This window comes from Dromiciops gliroides, chromosome 2 (assembly GCF_019393635.1).
Source record: "Dromiciops gliroides isolate mDroGli1 chromosome 2, mDroGli1.pri, whole genome shotgun sequence".
Classification (NCBI taxonomy): Eukaryota; Metazoa; Chordata; class Mammalia; order Microbiotheria; family Microbiotheriidae; genus Dromiciops; species Dromiciops gliroides.
Window position 1 is genome coordinate 551,032,414 of NC_057862.1, and position 20,139 is coordinate 551,052,552.

The 20,139-nt window shown below is 39.5% G+C and overlaps 1 protein-coding gene across 3 annotated transcripts in view; it reads left to right on the forward strand.

Annotated features, from left to right (window-relative positions):
* Positions 1-20,139, forward strand: part of TTL (tubulin tyrosine ligase) — a 64,332-nt gene that overhangs the window by 17,732 nt on the left and 26,461 nt on the right. For all 3 annotated transcript variants that reach the window (XR_006354807.1, XM_043984089.1, XM_043984090.1), the window contains 3 exons: positions 4,349-4,590; positions 13,438-13,573; positions 15,850-16,119. Coding sequence is in view for 2 of the 3 variants with exons in the window: in XM_043984089.1 (XP_043840024.1) it covers positions 4,349-4,590; positions 13,438-13,573; positions 15,850-16,119 (648 nt within the window). In the remaining variant the exon portion in view is untranslated. The remainder of the gene's footprint in view (positions 1-4,348; positions 4,591-13,437; positions 13,574-15,849; positions 16,120-20,139) is intronic.

The window sequence follows — 20,139 nt, forward strand, 5'->3', positions numbered from 1 at the left end:
AGAAACTGGAGCCTTGAAAATGAAGCTTATTTTGAAAGTCTACTTTTATCAGGTTTAAAAAATGAGTAAAAGACAGCTCAAGGCAGCTGTGTGGAGCAAGGAATACAGTGCTGGACCTGGAGTCATGCAGACTTGAGTTCAAATCCAGCCTCAGATACTTTCTAGCTGTGTGACCCTGGGCAAGTCACTTAAGTTTTGTTTGCCTCAGTTTTCTTACGTGTAAAATGGGCTTAATAATAGCACCTACCTCCTAGGATTAGGATCAAATGAGATATTTGTAAAGTGTTTAACACAGTACGTGGAACATAGTTGACACTATATAAATGTTAGCTATTATTATTATTATTATTTTAATTTTTTTTGGTTTTGGTTTTGGTTTGGTTTTTTATGAGGCAATTGGGGTTAAGTGACTTGCCCAGGGTCACACAGCTAGTAAGTGTTAAGTGTCTGAGGTCAGATTTGAACTCAGGTCCTCCTGACTCCAGGGCTGGTGCTCTATCCACTGTGCCACCTAGCTGCCCCTAGTATTATTATTATTAGATACAACAGGGTTCTTCAATAATAATGTAGTAAGATAGTTAAATAACTTTTCAAAACTCTCAAAAAAGAGGGGAAAAAGGGCTTAAGCTTCTTTTAACCTAACTTTAATAAAATTAACTTCATTGTTTTTAGTAAAAGTATTGTCCTCTTTGGAAATGTCCTGCTTGCCTGTTTGTATATGGGCTTTTTGTTCAAGATTGAAAAGGAGCACCCCACTCTGGGGAACCTCCCCCACTAATTTGAACTTGAAGTTTGGGTTCCCTGGATGGACAACTATCCCCAGGGTACTCTATGAGTCCACACTGCTCTAAAACTCTAGCTCGAGAACACCCATTTAATACCTAGAGAACAGGGAAGCTGAGTGGCCCAGTGGAGTTAGGAAGACTCTTTTCATACTTTCATACCTGGAGTTAGGAAGACTCACCTTCCTGAGTTCAAATCTGACCTCAGACACTTAATAGCTGTGTGTCCCCAGGCAAGCTACTTAACCCTATTTACCTCAGTTTTCTTATCTTTAAAAATGAGCTGGCAGGGCAACTAGGTGGCGCAGTGGATAGAGCACCGGCCCTGGATTCAGAAGTACCTGAGTTCAAATCCGGCCTCAGACACTTGACACTTACTAGCTGTGTGACCCTGGGCAAGTCACTTAACCCCAACTGCCTCACCAAAAAAAAAAAACCAAAAGAGCTGGAGAAGGAAATGGCAAACCACTCCAGTATCTTTGCCAAGACAACTCCAAAAGGGATCACAAAGGGTCAGACAAGGCTGAAAACCAACTGAACAACCTAGAGAATACAATTAGCTCAAAGTAAAGGCATTTACTGAGATGGTATCCTGAGAAAATTAGGTACAAAACTTTCCCCTCTCCCACTAGATGCCAAGTCCAGTGGATTGGAGGGTGGGGTGCAGTGAGTGGTGCATGAGGGAGGTATGAGAAAGAAACCCCTTCTCTCCTCCAAGAGGCAGAGACAGATTCCCTCTCTAGAGCTGGGTTCCTCTTCCATAACTGGCTCTCTTCTTGACTGCCAGTGCCCACACTCTTCAGAGCTGTCTTCTGCCTCTTTTATTTTTCTTTAGAATTGGCTTAGCTTCCCTTTAATTCCACCACACTGGATTCAAACTATTCTTCTCACCTTGTAAAGGGGCAGCAACATGCAAGCCCTTCTTTATACTTCATTTAATAGCTTGTTGTCTGTGTTAAATGCCCCTTCTAGTTTGTAATTTCGTCACCTGGTCTGAGGAGCATCAGTTGCTCAGGTGTCCCCCGCTCAACAATCTCCACCTCCCCTCCCCCCAACCACTGAAAGAAAAGCCTAGTTTCCTTAATCCTCTCCCCATGTGAAGCTAAGAGGAGTGGACAGTAGAGGGCAATTCAAATGTGACTGAGAATCCACAGGTTTGCTAAGTGTCTTTTCCTTTGGTTTCCTAAGATTAGCTCTGATTATTCAGTCTGTTTTGCGGTGTTCATTAAGTTCCTTCATTTCTCCTGGAATACTCACCTAATTTAGTAACTCAGCTATAGTAAGGAGCAGACAAATATTTGTTGATTTGATGTCAGAATACATTATGAATCAATCAACAAGCAATTATTCAGCATCCACTATCTTCCAGGCAGTGTCCTAGATACTAGGGTTACAGAGACAAAAGAAAAAAGAGGTAATCCCTGCTTCTGTTGAGTTTATGATCTATTGTTGAAAACAATAGCTGGGCAGTACAGTGGACAGAGCACTGAACTTGGAATCAGGAAGACTCGTATTCATGAGTTCAAATCTGGCCTCGGACACTTACTAGCTGGGTGACTGTGGATGGACTCTGCCTCAGTTTTTCTATCTGTAAAATGAGGTAGAAAAGGAAATGGTAAACCACTTCAGTAGCTTTACCAAGAAGATTCTAAAGTAAGGTCACAAAGAGTCAGATATGACTGAATACAGCAATAATAACAGCATTCATATAGCACTTTAAGGTTTATAGCATGTCTTACATACCTTCCTCATTTGATCCTCATAACACTCTGAAGTAGGTGCAATTAACATCCTCATTTTACAAATGAAGAGACTGGAGGCACAGAGAGGTTATGGGACTTGTCCAGGGTCACCCAGCTAGTAAGTGTCTGAGACAGGATTTAAACTCAGTTCTTCCTAACTCCAAATCTAACACTGTCTATTGTGCTAAGTAGTTGCCTATATTTACACATATAAATATTAAATACATAAGAAATATTTGGGGGGGCAGGGCAATGAAGGTTAAGTGACTTGCCCAGGGTCACACAGCTAGTAAGTGTCAAGTGTCTGAGGCTGGATTTGAACTCAGGTCCTCCTGAATCTAGGACCAGTGCTTTATCTACTATGCCACCTAGCTACATAGCTGCCCTCTCCAGAGGTGGCTTTTTTTGGTTGTTTGGTTGTTTTGTTTTTTGGGGGGGTTTTTTTGGTGAGGCAGTTGGGGTTAAGTGACTTGCCCAGGGTCACATAGCTAGTAAGTGTCAAGTGTCTGAGGTCGCATTTGAACTCAGGTCCTCCTGAATCCAGGGCCGGTGCTTTAACCACTTCACCACCTAGCTGCCCTCCATATATTACCTTCTACACAAAGTCCCATAAGAAATAGAAATAAAATTTTTGGGGTGAGGGGAGGACATGAACAGCCAGAAGAGTGAGAAAAGGCCTCAGGTAGTAGGTGGTGCTTGAGCTGTTTGAAGGAATTTACTTATACTAAGAATAGCAAAAGAATGCATTCCTGGCTGGAGGGTAGGGAGGGACAGACTGTGCAAGGGTGTGGAAGTAACTGATGGAGTTTTGTGTGCGAGGCCAGTTTGAATTGAACTATCAAGTGTGTGAAGGGGAGCAATGTGTCATCAGCTTGGAAAGATAGATTGGAACCAGATCGTGAAGGGCTTTATATACCAAATCGAAGCATTTGTATTTTATCTTAACGGCAATAGGGAAGCACTAGAGCTTTTTTTTTATTTTTTTAAAGGGAGTGGCACAATCAAACTGGCAGCTATGTGGAGGATGTATTAGGGAGGGTAAAGGCTTAAGACAAAGAGGCTAATGAGGAGTCTGTTGCAACAGCCAGACTTCTTACTATACTTACTGAGGTCCTTGCTAATTAGAGATGTTGTCTTTTTCTTTAGAAACCGAAGATAGCTCTACCCTAACACAGAGAACTAGAGAACTGAGAAAATTGTTTGAATAACTCAGGTCCCTTCTACTACCACCTCTGCTGCTTTTTCCCCCACATAAATTATCCAGATAGCTGAGGCAAAATTGCTCTTTTTTGTTTTTTGTATTTTAGCTTGTATTAGCCAAATGACTTCAACTTTTCACCTTGCCAGCATAGGTCTGGTTTAGTTTTTCGTGAAATGTATTCTTGTGCAAAAAATGTTGATTTGAGAAGTTGTACACTGAAGGATAACAGGAAATATCTCTAGTTCTTTGCAGATACTACAAAGTTATTTTGGATCAAGTGCCATGTCAGAATGAGCTAGAGTATACTTTTAACATTCCTTTTGGCAAATGGACTCAGGCCTCGGGGTATATCATGTTTCCCTCATGTAAGGGCCCAAAGACAAGAGCTAAGCCAGAAAAAGAGTCCAATCTTTGGCTACTCCATTCCTCCTGTGCCTTCTTGTCACCTAGGCCTTATTAAAGCATGATCAGAGTGAAAGATTGGACTCTTTGAACTGGGGGTGAGCGGGGTTGGTTGGGGGGGTGGAGCAGGGGGTGGTTCTCCTACCTCCCACTCCCATGCCTCAGAAGATATTCTTTGGAATTAAAAAAAGGACAACTGACCATCTGTTGTTATCCATTAGGTTAATCAAGACAAGTCCTGAATTGACAGAATCATGCACATGGTTCCCAGAATCCTATGTGATTTATCCGACTAATCTCAAGACTCCTGTGGCCCCAGCATCGCCCTCGAAGAATGGAATCCGCCATTTGATAAACAATTCAAGGACAGATGAAAGGGAAGTCTTCCTTGCCTCCTATAACAGGAGGAAGGAGGGTGGGGAGGGCAACATATGGATAGCCAAATCTTCGGCAGGTGCCAAAGGTTAGTTTCGTGGCCACTGCTATGCTCAATTTTATCATTGGCCTTTGTGTTTGAAGATGCCGCTTTGTTTTTTCAGTGATAGCTTTTTGCTTCCCTAAAAATATGATGCACTGAGTCATCTTAGCCTAAGTAGTAAAATTCAATCTGTCTCTAAGACCAATTATGAAATAGTAAGAGTTTTAGACAAACCAGTAGAACCTACATAGTTCATAGTAGTAAATCAAGTTTTCTGTTCATGAGATCAAATTGCTTTGCTGAGTCCTGTCTCTGCAAATGAATGACTTCATATTAAACATTATGGCAGTCTTAGCAATGCTAGCTTTTCTTTGTAAACTAGTACAAAAAAGTAGCCATTTGAAAGCATCTCCGTTATACACCTGCCAAATCCTGTCATGTTTAAAACAGAGAAACTGAACAGTTAGCTTACCTTTTGTGTTATTTGGGATCAGCACAATTCATATTTATAACTTTGTATCTCTTCCACTTACCTAACAGAAGAGGGGACTAATGTCTGTGGGCTTTAAGGAAAGTGCTTTTTAATCTTGGGCATGATGATAACAGTGCAGCTTAAGAACTGTGGCCAAAGTGATTCATGTAATTATTCCAAAAAAGGTTTTATGTGTCTAATATTCACCATGTCCATCATATAGCATGTAGATGTGTGATACTGGAAATCAGGAGACTTGAGTTGTTCTAGATCAGGCTCTGTCACTGACAAACTATATGATTTGTGGCAGGTGACTTTGTAGATTTGTAGAACTGAAGATTTCAAAGGGACTTTTGAGATCATCCAATCTAGCTCCTACACAAATTATACCTCCAGTAGTAGTCACTCAGCCCTCTGCACAGTGATTATTAACTGTCCCCTCCCCCCACCAACAGCACCTTATACAGCTATTCTTTTCCAGTTACATGTAAAGACAATTTTTAACATTCATTTAAAAAAATTTCCCCTTTCCCCCAAGATAATAAGCAATTTCATATAGATTATACATGTTCCATCATACAAAACATATTACCGTATTAGTCAGTTAAAACTAGAATTGTTAAGAAGCTGACTCCTCTTTCATTTCTTTGAAGGTCACCATTCTTATCATACCCACTTTCTTTCAACTATTCCTTGTATTACATGGTTTCAGTTCCCCTTTCTATTCTGATTACTCTCTTCTAAACATTTTCTACCTTATGGATGTACTTTCCAAGATCCACTGCCCAAAACTGCACATAATAATCCAAATATGATCTGAAAAGGGTAGAGCACAGTGGGGCTAATATCTATCCTAACACTGAATATTATATTGCTACTAATGCAGCTTAATATTACATTAATTTGTGGCTCCTATATCACACTGTCAACCCCTAGCGAGTTTGCAGTCCACTAGAATCCCCAAGTCTTTTTGACATGAACTGTTTTTTGATTCTCAGAGCTGTACCTGTACAGGGGATTTTTAGAATTCAAGTGATAGGATTTGTAATTATCTCCATTAAATTTCAGCTTTTTAACTTCATCCCATTTCTGGAGCCTGACAAGATCACTTTGCATCTAGGGTTGTTGTTGTCTGTCCTTTGTTCCCAAAGAGGCCAGTGACATCTTGAGTGATGTCATGACTTCCATTGGATTGGATTTAAGTGAGGGAGGGCTGTGCAAAGTCACCAACCTCACTCTCTCCTCCAGAGCCATCCAGGTCCAATAGCAATATATAGATATAGATATATCGATAAATAAATATCAGGATGATATAGACGTAGATATATATCAGGATGGGGTGTGTGTGTGTGTGTGTGTGTGTGTGTGTGTGTGTGTGTGTGTATTTCAGGATGACTTGAGATGGCCCCAGATGTTCAGGGCAGTCATAGTTAAGTGACTTGCCCAAGGTCACACAGCTAGTAAGTGTCTGAAGTCAGATTTGAATTCATTATCCTCCCAACTTCAGGGCCAGTGCTTTATCCACTGTGCCACCTAGCTGTCCCATCATCTAGGCTATTAGCTAGCTAAATCTCCTCGGTTCACATTATTTGAAAATTTAATAAGCGTGCCAAGTCTGCTTTCCAAGGAAATATTTAAAATGTTAACCAGGATACAACCTTCTATTAATGACAGAACCCTATGACATTTCACTAGATATCTGCCAACCAGTTCTGAACCCACCTAACTGAACTGTCTTCCAGTCTGTGTCTCTCCAGGTTGTCCGTATGGCCACACTTCTGGGTCCAAGTTTCCTCGTCTGTTCAATGAGGTGACTGAAATCAATCTGGTAAAAGTCTCTTCCAGCTCTAACATTCCCACAATTCTAGATTTGGATCCAGAAGACCTAGTTTTGAATCTTAGCTCTGTAACTTATTACCTGTGTGACCTTTGCCAAGGTCCGTGAGCTCTGAGCCTCAGTTCATGTGCCAGATGAGAATGCTGCACTAAGATACTAGGATTCTTATAGTCTAGGATCCTCTGCAGGTGAAGCAAATTGTAACATCAGAGATTTTCAGCTGAAAGGTACATTATAAGTTATTTAGCCTATCAGATGAGAGAACTGTCTAAAAAGATTCCATGTCTTGCCCAAAGTCCCAGAGGTAGTAAATAACAGAGTTGGGGTCTTAAGTCAGGTCTTCTCACTCCAAATCCAATGCACTTTGCACAGTACCAGCCATGTAGCCTTGGGAAAGTCGCAGAATTCTAGAATCTGAGATTTGGAATGGATCTAAGAGGTTATCTTGTCAAATTCATGCCTGAACAGTAATCTTCTTGATGACATTCCCTAAAAGTGGTCATCTAGCATTTATTTGAAAACCTTCAGTTAAGAGAGCATACTGTCTCCTAAGGGGCCCTATCCTATTTGGACAAGTCTAATTAGCAGAGTGGGTAGCTAGGTAGTACAGTGGATAGAGTGCCAGGGCCTGAAGTTAGGAAGAATCACCTAGCCTCAGATACTTACTAGCTGTGTGACCCTGAGTAAGTCATGTTAAGGGCTAAAATTCTAGCTAAACTGTCTAAAATATCTAATGAGTGGTCACCAATAAATTATAAGCTTTAGCAAGAGTTAGACTTTTAAGCATTTATTAAGGAGAATAAGAATTTGGTAAAGAGAGAGAAAGGCCTAGATTCCTATCTATTAAAGGGAGAGCACATTTCTAGCTCCGCTCTCCACCAGAGTCCAAAGGAAAGAGCGTCTGAGAGCGAGCGCCAGTCTCTTCCTTCCTCCTCCCACTAGCCCGCGTCACTTCCTGACGCCAAAGAAAAGACTCCTGGTCTTGCCCTCAAAGACCTTCGCTTCATGGGTGGAACTCTTCTACAGTAAGTCTCCAGCAGGTGGCGTCATTCCAATAGTTACAGTCACTTAACCCTCTTTGCCTCAGTTTCCTCATCTCTAAAATAAGCTGGAGAGGGGGCAGCTAGGTGGCGCAGTAGATAGATCACCGGCCCTGGATTCCAAAGGACCTGAGTTCAAATCTGGCCTCAGACACTTGACACTTACCAGCTGTGTGACCCTGGGCAAGTCACTTAACCCCAAATGCCTCACCAAAACAAAACAAAACAAAACAAAAACAAAAACAAAATAAGCTGGATAAGGAAATGTCAAACCACTTCAAAAGGAGTCACAAAGAGTCAGACACCACTGAAATGAGTTCAAATGTAGACTCAGACACTTTACACTTACTAGCTGTGTGACCTTGGGCAAGTCACTTAACCCCCCATTGCCTTGCCAAAAAAAATTATAAGGAACCTCAGAAGGCATCTAATTTAAACTGTCCCTGAATAAAAATTAGCAACAAATATCATCCAGCACTGAAGATCTTCTCCCTGCCCTGAGGCAATTCATTCCAATTTTGAATAGCTCTAAATTGTTGGGGGTTTTTTTGGTTTTGTTTTTGTTTTTTTTTAGTGAGGCAGTTGGGGTTAAGTGACTTGCCCAGGGTCACACGGCTAGTAAGTATTAAGTGTCTGAGGCCGAATTTGAACTCAGGTACTCCTGACTCCAGGGCCGGTGCTCTATCCACTGCGCCACCTAGCTGCCCCCTAAATTGTTGGTTTTTAAAATTTTTTTTTCTTATATCAAGTCTACATCGAACTTTTGCCTTTTCCATCTCACTTTGCAGATAAAGCAATTTGAAACTCAGAGAGATTATATGGCTTATCCATTACTCCTACTTCTGCCTTCTTAGAACCAAGCATAACAAGCCTGATTCTCTGTTCCACATTAAAACTCATCAGAAACTTGAAGGTTGTTCTTCTGTTTAGCCTTCGTTTTTTTCTCCAGGTGAAACATCTCCAGTTCCTTTAGCTCATCCTCATGACCTAGTCACTAGTCCCCTCGTTAGCTTGACTGCCCTCCTCTGCACCTGCTCTGATTGTTATCATGCTTCCCAAACTGTGCCACTCCTGACTGATCATATCACTCTGAATGTCCTCTGATCAGAGCTAAGCACAGTGAAATAGTCCCAGTTCTCATTCTGGACATTCTCTATGCTTCTCAACTCAGCCTAAAATCACATTAGGTTTTGTAGCTACTATGTCACATTGTTGATTTAGATTGAGTTTGTAGTCCATTTACAACATGCAAATGATTTTGACTTGAATTGACTCATATAGTGGGAAAAGGATTTGAGTCTGGGGCTTTTAGGTTTATTTTCTCAACTCTCAAATGAGGGACTTAGATGAAATGATATCTCAGGTTCCTCCAAGATGTAACATTTTAAAATTTTATCAGCCAATATTGGTATAGTGAGAAAAGCACTGGACTTAGAATCAAGACACCTAGATTCAAATCCCATCTGCCCACAAAGAAGTCTTGAAATTTAATAGACTAAATGGAACCTAACTAGATTTGACCCATGACCAGCTTATCGAGATCTCTTTGACTACTGACTTTGGTATCCACCATTATAACTATCCCAGCTTTGTGTCATTTATAAATCTGATAGGCATATTGCCTGTGCTTTTATCCAAATTACTGCACTTATAACCTCTAAGCCTGTTTCCTCCTCTATAAATGCAACTGATTCTTTACCTAACTACTTCATAGGGTTCTTATGAGAGGTAGTAAGCAAGAATGTGAATTATCTAAAGCACTGAATGAATGTAAAATGTTCCTAATAGAATAAAGAACCCAAAACCAGACAAGAGAGAAATTTCACTTTGAGAATTGAAGAAATGTTGTGTTCTTATAAATGAAATCAGTGTGTATTTGTGAACTAAAAAATAAATTAAATCAGAGTGTATTTGTGAGCCAAAAAATTATCCTTATGGCTAATAATAATAATAATTAACAACAACAATAATAACTAACATTTATGTAGCACTTTTGTAAATGCTTTACAATTATTATCTCATTTGGTCCTCACTACATCTCTGGGAGGTAGGTGCAATTATTATTCTTATTTCACAGATGAAAAAACTGAGGCAAATAGAGGTTAAGTGACTTTCTTGGGGTCACACAGGTGGTAAGCATCTGAGGACAAATTTGAACTCAGATCTTAACACCAGGCCTAATACTCTATCTACTGCGCCACCTAGCTGATGAGCAGGAAAACACTCTAGTGATAGATATGCCTTTGTCAAGAAAAAGGAAAGCACTAAGTTTTGACAAACCATATATAAAATAATAATTCATTCTTAAATAGTGCTTTAAGATTTATAAAGCACATTCTTCAAAGAAGTGAAACGACTTGCTCTGGGACTGAGTTGATTTGAGAGGTGAGTGCAGGAGATGTATATTTTTGTGTCATCATCATGGACATGATAGAAGTTATGAAGCACACAAAGCTGGTTGATTAGCAAGTTGGTCTGGGGTCATCTATGGACCAGGGAACAGGCCAGGTGAGTGAAGAACCTGATCCTCCTTAAATCATACCACCTGGGATCTCCTGAAGCTTGGGACAGAGCAGCCTAGAAACAGTGCCCTACTTTAAGGAGCTAAAAGTCAAGTAAAAGAAAGGCAAGATGAGAAGACAGAGAAAGGTGAGGACCATAGAAAGTTTCTTTAGTGACAAGGAAGATTGAGGTACACCCTCAGAGGAAGATGTCAACATCAGGGTCCCCATATCTAAAGCTTCCAAGAAAAATATGAATTGGTCTCAGGCCATTAGAGGTGCTCAAAAAGGACTTTGAAGATAAAGTTAGAGAGGTAGAGTAAAAAATGGGAAGAGAAATGAGGGTGTTGCAGGAAAGACATGAGAAAAAAGTAAACAGCTTGAAAAACCAAATGGAAAAGCTCTCTGATGAAAATAATTGCCTAAGAATTAGGACTGAACAAATGGAAGCCAGTGACTTTATGAAAAACCAAGACACAATAAAGTAAATCCAAATGAATTTTTTTTAAAAATAGAGGGCAATGTGAAATATCTTCTTGGAAAAACTGCTGACCTGGAAATTAGGTCCAGGAGAGATAATTTGAAAAATATTGGTCTACCTGAAAACCATGATCAAGGAAAGAGCTTAGACATCATCTTCCAAGAACTTGTCAGGGAAAACTGTCCTAATATTCTAGAAGCAGAAGGCAAAATAAAATTGAAAGAATCCACTGAATGCCTCCCGAAAGAGATCCCAAAAGGAAAACTCCCAGGAATATTATAGCCAAATTCCGGAGCTCCCTGGTCAAGGAGAAAATATTGCAAGCTGCCAGAAAGAAAGAATTCAAGTACTGTGGAGCCCCAGTCGGGATAGCACAAGATCTAGCAGCTTCTACATTAAAGGATTGGAGGGCATGGAATATGATATTCCAGAGGGCAAAGGAACTGAATATAATCTTTCAGAGGAAAAAATGGGACTTTAATGATAAAGAGGACTTTCAGGTATATGTGATAAAAACACCTAAACTGAATGGAAAATTTGACTTTCAAATACAAGACCCTAGAGAACCATAAAAAAATTGGAGTTGGGGGACATACCTGGGGTCATGCTGTGGGTGACTATTTTGTGTCTGAGGCCAGGTTTTGTCTAGGGTCCCCTTGGATCCAGGGTGGATACTTTGTCTACTGTGTCACCTAGCTGCCCCATGATGACATCTTTAGGGTAAAATTGAGGGGTGAGAGGAATGCACTGGGGGAGGGGGAAGGGGAGAGGTAGCATGGGGTGAAATCCCACATGAAAGAAACAGAAAAGTACTTATGGAGTAGGGGAAGAGATGGGGAAGGAGCAAGGCAGTAAATGAACTTTACACTCATCAGAATAGGCTCAAAGACCTTAATCTCATCAGAGTTGGCTCAAGGAGGGAATAATGTACACACTCAATTGGGTGAAGTAATCTCTCTAACCCTGCAGGAAAATAGGAGGGGAAGGGAGAGGAGCAAAAGAAGGGAGGGCAGATTGGAGGAGGGGACAGACAGAAAGAAATCCCTTTTGAAGAGGGATGGGGGGGGCAGCTAGGTGGCGCAGTGGATAAAGCACCAGCCCTGGATTCAGGAGTACCTGAGTTCAAATCTGGCCTCAGACACTTGACACTTACTAGCTGTGTGACCCTGGGCAAGTCACTTAACCCCCATTGCCCCAGCAAAAAAAAAAAAAAAGAGGGATAGGGTGAAAGAAGATAAATAATAGAGTAAATATCATGGGGAAGGGAATAAAATGGAGGGAAACAGTTAACAATAGTAATTGTGAAAAAGAGAAAAGGGGGGAAAATTGTACAAAAAATATAGCAACTCTTCGTGGTGGCTCAGAATTGGGAATCAAGGGAATGCCCATCAATTGAGGAATGACTGAAGAATCTGTAGTGGTATATGATTGTAGTGGAATGGTATTGTACTATAGGAAATGAAAAACAGGATGATCCCAGAAAAACCTGGAAAGACTCATTTGAACTGATGTATAATGAAATGAGCAGAACTGGGAGGACATCGTGCATAGTGACAGCAGTATTGTTTGATGAGCAATTGTGATTGACTTAACTACTCTCAGCAATACAATGATCCAAGACAATCTCAGGGGACTAATGATGAAGCATACTATCTATCCACTCCCATAGAAAGAACTGATAAAAAGAGCACTTGTGGATTGTACATATATAACCTATATCAGATTGGTTTCTGTCTTGTGGAGGGGGGGAAGGGAGAGAGGGAGAAAAATTTGGAACTCTAAATCTTATGAAAATGAATGTTGAACTCTAAATAATAAAAAAATTGAAGTTATGACCACAGTTCAGCTCACTGAGGGGCTGGCTATCCACAGAGAGGACAACCTAAGAACAAGAATGGGACCTTGGTGGATACTTGGAGTTAAGGAGTTGTAGGATGATAGTCACCCTCTAGTCTTTTGTTAATTACTGAAATTTCATGTAAAAAATTTTTAAACTGAATATATAAAGTTAAAAATCTAGGGGGTGGGGGCGGCTAGGTGGCGCAGTGGATAAAGAACCGACCTTGGATTTAGGAGTACCTGAGTTCAAATCCGGCCTCAGACACTTGACTTACTAGCTGTGTGACCCTGGGCAAGTCACTTAACCCCCATTGCCCCGCAAAAAAAAAAAAAGTTAAAAATATAAATTTCAAGGTAAATATCCCCTTACAAATCTTATTTATTTTAATCTGCTGTTTTCCTTAATTCCCAAGTGACCTTTATTGAGTATAATTATCCATGCTAAAACAATAATGAAATCTCAGAAATCTGCCAGTATAATACTCATGCTGTCAAATTGGATTTATGCTGAGGAAAACAAATGCTGGACAAGAGAACCTTAATGAACTTGTCAGGCCCTAACCAAATCTGTTCATGCTCAGACTCTCTTGAATGGAAAAAGGAAGGAAAGCACTACTGGTTACTGGTGTTCTCAGAAAACAGTAACTCCCATTTTGGTTTTGTGTGAGTTTCTGCCTCCCATGATGTGGATTGAAATGACTTGCTTTCTTTTCCCCTGTTAGGTGAAGGCATTCTTATTTCTTCAGAGGCTACAGAACTTCTGGATTTTATAGATAACCAAGGACAAGTGCATGTGATTCAGAAATACCTTGAAAAACCTATGCTTTTAGAGCCAGGTCACCGCAAATTTGATATTAGGTAATATTTTCAATTGATGTTTTGGGGGGGGGGCGGGTTTTACTTAACAAAATAAATGATGAAAATGATAAATATGTTCCAAGGCATGTTTGTTCAATCTTTTTGCATTATAGTTGATAGACTCAACTAGATTTTATGCATATAAGGAAATGCTGTACAGTATAATAGATAAAATGCTGGCTTCAAGTTCTGCCCCTGACCTATATTGACTGAATGACTAAAGTCATTCAGTCAGCCAACAAACATTTATGAGGTGCCCAATATGTACCGGGGCAGCTGGGTGGCACAGTAGATGGGGCACTGGGCTTGGAATCAGGAAGACTCATAATAAGTTCAAATCTGGCCTCAGACACTTACTAGCTGTATAACACTGGGCAAATCACTTAACCCAGCTTGCCTCAGTTTCCTCATCTGTAAAATGAGATGGAGAAGGAAATGGCAAACTGCTCCAGTATCTTTACCAAGAAAACCCCAAAATGGGGTCACCAAGAGTCAGCTATGACTGAAAATGACTGAGCAACAATATGTGCCAAGCACTTTGCCAAGTGCTGAGGATATGAAGAAAGGCAAATGACGAATCCTGTTCTTGAGGAGTTTTATTTAAGCAGCTTTCTAAGACGATATAAGTGACAGGTAAGTTGCCAATGTGCTTCAGTGAAAGAAGTTTTCCAAGAATTTCCTATAGCAGTGAAATCACAAGCCCAAACTGAAAAAAAAAAAAAGATTTTTTTCCATATAAATCAGGTTTTTATTTTTCCAAAAGAACCACCCCCCAAAAAAAATGCCTTTGTTTTATTACAGATGATTTTACGTAGTAAAATTAGGGGGCTTATTTTTTTGTAATTTTGAAAAGAAGTTAAAACATCATCAAGAAGATTTACTCAAAATAAAGAAATGATGTGGAAAGAAGAGACAATAGGCTCCTATCAGGTACAGAGATGTGTAACACAGTATCAGTGTCTCATTTCCATCCGGTTCTTTATGAGTTTCTTGAGTGTGAGATTATCTTATCTTTAGAATTTGGTTTATTGACCAGAACCTCATTTAACCTAGTCTTAAGGTAGCTGAGTGAAAGAACTGACAGAAGAGAAGAGGGGGTATGGTGTTCTTTTCTGATCAAAGTAGCCCTGAAATCCTCCAAGGACACCATCACACCACAGTATATATTCTGTGCTTTTTTTTTTTCTTTTTTTTTTCCTTTTTGCAGGGCAGTGAGGGTTAAGTGACTTGCCTAGGATCACACAGCTAGTAAGTGTCAAGCGTCTGAGGCTGGGTATGAACTCAGGTCCTCCTGAATCCAGGGCTGGTGCTTTATCCACTATGCCACCTAGCTGCTCCCTGTGCTATCTTTAATACTAACTCACAGCAGATATTTTGGGCTTTCCCTGGAGCATGTGCGCTCTAAAATGATTATAATCATTGACCAGGATTTCAATTATCCCAGTCTTGTTGAACATGAATCACAAAAGTTATTTAATAAATAAGTTGAACTGCTACTGAATTAGTAATTATTTATTGTCTTTCTTAGAGAAGCAATCTAAAGTGCTTTCTTTACCTAAGTGTAGCAAATCATTTTCCTGGGAGTTTCCTGTAAGCCTAATGTTATATTCAGTAAGACCCTCTGCATTATATTTTATTTCAGAAGTATCAAAAATTATATTGAGGCAGGTCATTACAAGATAAAGAACCAAATTTATGATAAATGACCATTTACATTGGGCTCTCACTCTTAGAGAAAAGATCTCCCTGGATGATCACACTGCCTCTGTAGTAACTTCTGATTCAGCTAAAACAAGGAGTTTCTATGCCCTGGGAAAGGTTCAAAAAGTGTGTACCCATTTCCATTGTAGCCTTTGAGTTTCACTGTAACACATGGTAATACTCATTACAAATAGCTATGTAACAGGAAGAAGGATATTTTCTGGTATTAGGAATATATAAATGTAAAAAATCATGGACAAGAAAGATGTTACCTAGGCAGCTGCCCTTTTGCCCACCCCAGGTTCTACCTTCAGCTTTACTCTTTCCTTCCTTGAATCTCATCACCGGGTTAAACCAGCTCCAGAATGGTTCTCTATAAGATGTATTAAATGTGTTACCCATTTGTTTGATGTAATTAAGTCTTAAAGTTGCTGACACAAACACTCTAAGAACTTATTTAATCTTTTGGGCTTCTTTCCTACTAAAATTTATGTCAAATTCAATGGCACATTTTTGTGATAACTGGGTCTTTCAAGTGCTTGTGTAGAAAAGTGACTGGTCTCTTTTTTTGGCAGGAGCTGGGTTCTAGTGGATCACCAATATAATATCTACCTCTACAGAGAGGGTGTGCTTCGGACCTCTTCAGAACCATACAATATCACTAATTTCCAAGACAAAACTTGCCATCTGACCAATCACTGCATTCAAAAGGAGTATTCAAAAAACTATGGGAAATATGAAGAAGGGAATGAAATGTTCTTTGAGGAATTCAATCAGTATCTAATAAGTGCTTTGAACATTACTCTGGAAAATAGTATCTTATTACAAATCAAACAAATAATAAGGTAATTTATTTGTATCTTTTTGTTATCTCTGGCAATTTCAAGTTGGAATCTTGGTTTTGTTCCCCTACATGGAAAGGAGTCCCCCTCACTCATCCTTCCCAGAATGTAGGCTACTATTATAATGGATCAGGCTGAGAGAGGCAGTTGTTATGGTCTCAATAATAATAATAATTTATTTGCATATATGGAAAATTGAGGTTTGCACAGGGTTTCAACTATACTTTCAATGGTGTAAAACTCAAAATGGGGCCATTAACCATATATAACAATCCTGGCAGGATACATATTAATTTAGAACACATTATTACATTATTGATGTTTTACTGTGTTTTGATTTAATTTGTTAAGTATTTCTCAATTACATTTTTTTTTAATTTTATTTAATTTTATTTTTTTTGTGGGGCAATGGGAGTTAAGTGACTTGCCCAGAGTCACACAGCTAGTAAGTGTCAAGTGTCTGAGGCCGGATTTGAACTCAGGTCCTCCTGAATCCAGGGCCAGTGCTTTTTCTACTGAGCCACCTAGCTGCCCCTTCTCAATTACATTTTAGTGAGGCAATTGGGATTAAGTGGCTTGCCCAAGGTCACACAGCTAGTAAGTGTCAAGTGTCTGACGCCAGTCAATTACATTTTAATATGGCTCAAGGTGTACTCCCAGTATTGTGGGCTGCATGCATCCTACAGGTCACACATTTGACACTTCTGACCTATATTATCTCATCTGATTCTCTTGATAACTCTGTGAGATAGGTACTATAGGTATCAGCCCCATAGGATGAGGAAAGTAAAGTTTGAGAAACCTGGGATTTGAACCCAGGTCTCTGTTGACCCCAAATCCAGCACTGCCTTTCAAGAGAACCCATGGAAAGGTGTTGGCATTTTTTTTATGTGTTATTTAGGGAAGGTGACTATGAACTAAGAGCTGTAGAGTATTTATCCTGGAATGATGACTGCATAGCTACTACTAGAAAGAGTAGTGCCACCTTAAACTTTTTAAAAACATCATGATTTTTCATGTACATAATCACTTAATTCTTTCAACTGTAAGAGCTATGAAGGACAGGTAGTGGTTTCCTGATTTTATTGATGTGGAAACAACCACAAAGAGGCTAGTTCTCCTAATCCCTAGTCGATCACTCTTTAGTACGAATCCATGGTGTCTATCATATGTTCAAATAAACATCCTGGGTTTGAAAAAAGTTTTTTACCACATTTCCTCTATGTTGGCACCCTTTGTGTTTCTAAGTGACAAGTAAGCATTTACTGGTCACAAATTGGGTAAAAGGGTTTCCTCGTTGTCCTTGTCTTGAAGGAATGTATATCCTGCTGGGAGCTACTTTCTACTTAAGATCATCAAGAACAAGGCTTTTGAGACAGCTTTGCTCTGAGAAAGTAGAGAATGAAAATTTGGTCCTGGTTGCAATTTAAGTTACTTTGTAAGAGAGATTCCAGTCAGCACTGCTGGATGACAGAGGCTGGGGAGCAAACAGTACCTTTCCAACAAACGGTGGCAGTGTGTGGAAACCAAAAAAACCCTGTATATATCAGTTGCTTACTTTGTCTGATTCTTGGGTCAGATTATTTGTTTTATGTCCTCTTGTGGTTCTTATGATTCAGAACAAAGTGAACTTAATGAAAGATATCCATCCTAACCCACTGTCTGAGATTTTAATTGATTATTTTATAAGTGTGACTGCTTACAAAAAAAGAAATCAATTTAGCACCTGGATTTGTTAGACACTATTTTGACAGGATCTGCCAAACAGCTATTGAGGGTTTTTCCTTCCTATCACGTTAGTTCACTTTCTGTGGAAGACTCAGTTTACTGAATTCATAAAACTCCTCTGGAGTTCTTCACTTATGGTCCTATAGCTACTTTGAGCATGGAATATTTCCAGTAAGGTACAAGCAGCTGAGAAATATGGGAATTAGCCTGTAATATCAATATACAAGGTATCCCAAAAGTCTTAGTGCAGTTTTAAGCTTTACAGTTCCAGCCTAATTAAATTGATGGCAATTTTTCTGTGTGTATTTTTTCCATAAAAGTATTTTATTATTTTCCAGTTACATGTAGAGATAGTTTTCAACATTATTTTATTTTTTTGTTGTTTTTGTTTTCATTTTTTAGTGAGGCAATTGGGGTTAAGTGACTTGCCCAGAGTCACACAGCTAGTGTTAAGTGTCTGAGGCCGGATTTGAACTCAGGTCCTTCTGAATCCAGGGCTGGTGCTCTATCCACTGCACCACCTAGCTGCCCCAACATTTGTTTATATAAGTTTTCTAGTTTCCTATTTTTCTCCTCCCTCCCCTTCCTCTCCCCTCCCCAAGACAGTAAGTAATTTGATATAGATTATATATGTATAATCACATTAAACATATTTCTGCATTAGTCATGCTATGAAAGAAGAATCAGAGCAAAAAAGGAAATACCTCAAAAAAGAAAGGCAAAAAAATTGAAATAGTATGGTTCAATCTGCATCTAGTTTCCATAGTTCTTTTTTTCTGGATTTGGAGAGTATTTTCCATCATGAATCCTTTGGAACTATTTTGGACCATTGCACTGCTGAGAAGAGTCAAGTTTATCACAGTTGATCAACACACATTGTTGTTGATACTGTGTACAATGCTCTCCTGGTTCTGCTCATCTCAGTCAGCATCAGTTCATGTAAGTCCTCCCAGGTTTCTCTGAAATCCGCCTACTCATCGTTTCTTACAGCACGATAGTATTCCATTACATTCATATACCACAACTTGTTCAGCCATTCCCCAATTGATGGGCATTCCCTCACTTTCCAATTCCTTGCCACCACAAAAGGAGCAGCTATAAATATATTTGTACATGTGGGTCCTTTTGCCTTTTCTGTGTGTATTTTTTTTAGTGAGGCATTTGGGGTTAAGTGACTTGCCCAGGATCACACAGCTAGTAAGTGTTAAGTGTCTGAGGCCGGATTTGAACTCAGGTCCTCCTGACTCCAGGGCCAGTGCTCTATCCACTGTGCCACCTAGCTGCCCCTTCTGTGTGTATTTTTAAAGTTTTATTGATATCTTTTGTTTTCATGTCATAGTTAATTAACAATAAAAAACAAAGTCCTCCCCAATTAAACCCACTCATAAAAAAAGAAAAACAACCTAATAAAATATACCTCTCTCTATACCCATATAATCTCTACCTCTCTTCTGAAATTAATGAGGGATGTTTTACCATCTGTTCTCTGAGACCCAGATGTACTGCCTTCTAGTGCTGTTTTCATTTTATATTATTCTATTTATTATTTACATTGCTCTGCTTCTGCTTATTTTGTTTGATATTAGTTCATGCAGTCCTTCTCGTGTTCCTCTGAACTGATCACATTTGTCATTTTTTACAACCTAATAGTATTCATACATCAAAGTTTGTCCAGCTATTCCCCAATTGATGTGTAGCCACTTTATATCCAGTTTTTGCCACTCACAAAAGTGCAGCTCTGGATATGTTGGTATTTATGGGGCTTTTCTTTTTTTGTCTTTCACCTCTGTGGGGATATATGCCCACTATCAGGATCTCTGGGTCAAAGGATATGAACAGTTTGGTGACTTTTGATTCATAATTTTCAAATTGTTTTTCAGAATGGTTGGACTAATTCATAGCTCCAACATAATTGTATTAGTGTGTCTGTTACACAGCCTTTCCAATGTTTACTATTTAGTGTCATTTTTATCACATGTGCCACTTTGAAGATAACTAATGGCATTATGCTAAGGACCCATGTTAGCACAGACCAACAAACTAAGGGCTGGAAGTGAATTGGATTGTTGGGAAATAAAAGCATTAATGGGGATGATCATATTAAATGTATGTCCATGGTGGAGCTGGACTTCTAACTGGACCAACCTTCTCAAATTTGGAAATACTGTCACCATGGGAGCTGAGAAAAGATCTTCCCTATAAGAGGAGGAGCAGATCCCACATCCCCACCACATCATCTAAGGGTCTGCTTCCCAACTTCCTTTTTTATCTATAGCTTCCTAAAACTTCTTCCAG